The sequence below is a fragment of the Naegleria gruberi genome, assembly GCF_000004985.1.
Source record: "Naegleria gruberi genomic scaffold NAEGRscaffold_246, whole genome shotgun sequence".
In the NCBI taxonomy this organism is placed as follows: domain Eukaryota; phylum Heterolobosea; class Eutetramitea; order Acrasida; family Naegleriidae; genus Naegleria; species Naegleria gruberi.
Window position 1 is genome coordinate 6,316 of NW_003163104.1, and position 2,177 is coordinate 8,492.

Consider the following 2,177-nt stretch of genomic DNA (forward strand, 5'->3'; position numbering starts at 1 on the left):
GCCGAATCGAGAGGAGAATTAATTCTTGGAGTGATTGCTCCTGGAGGAGGTTGGAACTCAATAACAGGTCCAGAAAGTTGAACAGAAGATCTATTAGACATTGTTCCTAAAGGTGGTTGAATTGCTGATTGTAAAGAGTCTCTTCCATAAGAGCTTGTTGATTGTCTAAGTGTTGATTGAATGATTGGTGAGTTTGAAAGTTGTGGCGAGATTGTTGGTGATGAATTATTGGAAATATTTGGTTGTAAGTTTGTTGATGGAAGCGAAGGTGCTGATGGATTAGTACTGCCATTACTGAATGGCATGTTGTTACTGATTGGAGGAGGTGTATTGAACGTCATAGATGATCTCAATGAATTGACATCACTAGGTGTGTTGCTTGTTGTTGAAGTAATGGAAGATCTATTGGAGAAATGGAAGGATGAATTCATAGAGGTTGGTATTTGTTGTAAAGATGATGAAGATGAAGAATTGAAACCACTACTTGGTATATTAATCATTGAAGTTGATAGATTTGAATTTCCGGTAACTCCAATACCAAATGAATTATTAGGAGTCAAAGTATTGCCACCTGAAGAAGAATTTGGTATTTCCTTGTCCACAATATCGGAAACTCTTTCAAAGCACATTTTACAAATCTTTAAAGCTTGAGAAACTTGTTTAAATGTTTGTGCATTTGATTTCAATTCCTCTGCCAAGTTATCTTCCTTCAATAATTGTCCAAGTGAAAGCATACAAGCACCATATTGCTTCAGTGCTTCACTAAAATTACGTTGTTCATCTCTTTTAATTGCTTCACTACTTTTCAATTTGATAGAGTGAATATTAAATTGATTCACCATTATTATGATCTGATTATATTAAAATAATTTGAAGTTTTCACAAGAGAGAGTAGCAGTATTTCTTCGGAAGAATAAAATATATCACTGTTAATAATAATGAGGATGATGGTGATGTTGTCAATGTTCCAATCGCCGATTAAAAATATCTTTGTGTTGAGAGGGCAACAACAGTATCTTGATGTTCAGTTATTTTTTTTGAATGAAAGAACATCCGAGTTCCACTTGTCTTCCAATTAGCTATCCTCTTTTTTCGCTGTGATCTGATAAGAAGTTTTCTTCCTTTCAAACAATTGTATTAGAAACTTGTATCGAATCTTATTTTAATATTAAAATTTGTTGATCCGATATGCACAGTGAAAATCAAAGATGTTGTAACGTGGTCTTATCTTTTCCGAAAATTTCTAGAAAAAAAAACTCCCAAGTTCGTTCCACTTCAAGCATCACAATGTAACGTCCTACAACAACAAAATAATACAGAAAAAACTAGAAGAAAAAAATGATCAACAATAACAATGCGGAGTCTCATCATCAACAGGGGAGCGGTATGATGGCCAATCAGACAAACCGAAGAGTTGTGGCTTCTTCTTCGAAACAATCGGCCATTGTGAGAGGACAATGTTTATTTTTATTGGGAAGTCCGTATCTTGGAAAGAGTGGTTATTTTGAACAAGAATACGAAATTAAAGGATTTGAGAGGATTAGCTTTGAAAAGGATAGAAGGAAAACGTTTGAAAGGATTTTTAATTTGCTCTCACAAAATAGGAATATAGTAATTGATGATGAACAAATCATGTCTCTTACTGAAGCTAGAGGAGCATTGGTTGAAAAAATTAAAACCGAACAGCCACACTATTCTGTTGAATGTATTTCGTTTATTCCAAAATATGGAGATCTCCAAATAGATATTGCAAAAACCTTTTACATCTGTGAACATTTTGAAACTCTAAGTTTTGATTTGATTGAACAAATCAAATTGAATGAAAAATTTATCATGGATATTCAAGCTTCACTAGGAGAAAATAATGGAAATTCATCTCTAATTTACCCAACCAGTGAGGAAAAATTTGACAAGTCCACTAAGAAGGAAATGTCACTCTATGTGAATAGAAGTGAATCAGAATTTTCCTACCACACACTCATACTAGATGCCTGTTCCTCTAATTTATTTACCTATGATACAAAGAAGAGAAAAATTCATTTCAAAGATGCACAAAAAATTAAGGAATTGATTTTGAAATGGACTGAAAGGAGTAAGGATACACGAGTAGTTGTCATTTTCAGTGATAGAAGACTCTTTCAGAGTTTCTCTCAATATACCTGCTAATCATGTCAATC

At 33.6% G+C, this 2,177-nt stretch overlaps 2 protein-coding genes across 2 annotated transcripts in view; one reads left to right on the forward strand and one right to left on the reverse strand.

Annotated features, from left to right (window-relative positions):
• The window catches only part of NAEGRDRAFT_76657 (uncharacterized protein), a gene marked incomplete at both ends in the record, with an annotated part of 5,940 nt that extends 5,098 nt beyond the window's left edge, over positions 1-842 (reverse strand). Inside the window, one exon of the mRNA XM_002668386.1 lies at positions 58-842. Coding sequence (XP_002668432.1) covers positions 58-842 — 785 coding nt within the window. The remainder of the gene's footprint in view (positions 1-57) is intronic.
• A 496-nt stretch (positions 843-1,338) lies between these two features.
• Positions 1,339-2,173, forward strand: NAEGRDRAFT_82357 (uncharacterized protein; the record flags this gene model as incomplete). Its single annotated transcript, XM_002668385.1, has 1 exon — positions 1,339-2,173. One exon carries the CDS (start codon positions 1,339-1,341, stop codon positions 2,164-2,166), a length of 828 nt encoding a protein of 275 aa, XP_002668431.1. The 3' UTR covers positions 2,167-2,173.
• Positions 2,174-2,177: the final 4 nt, after the last annotated feature.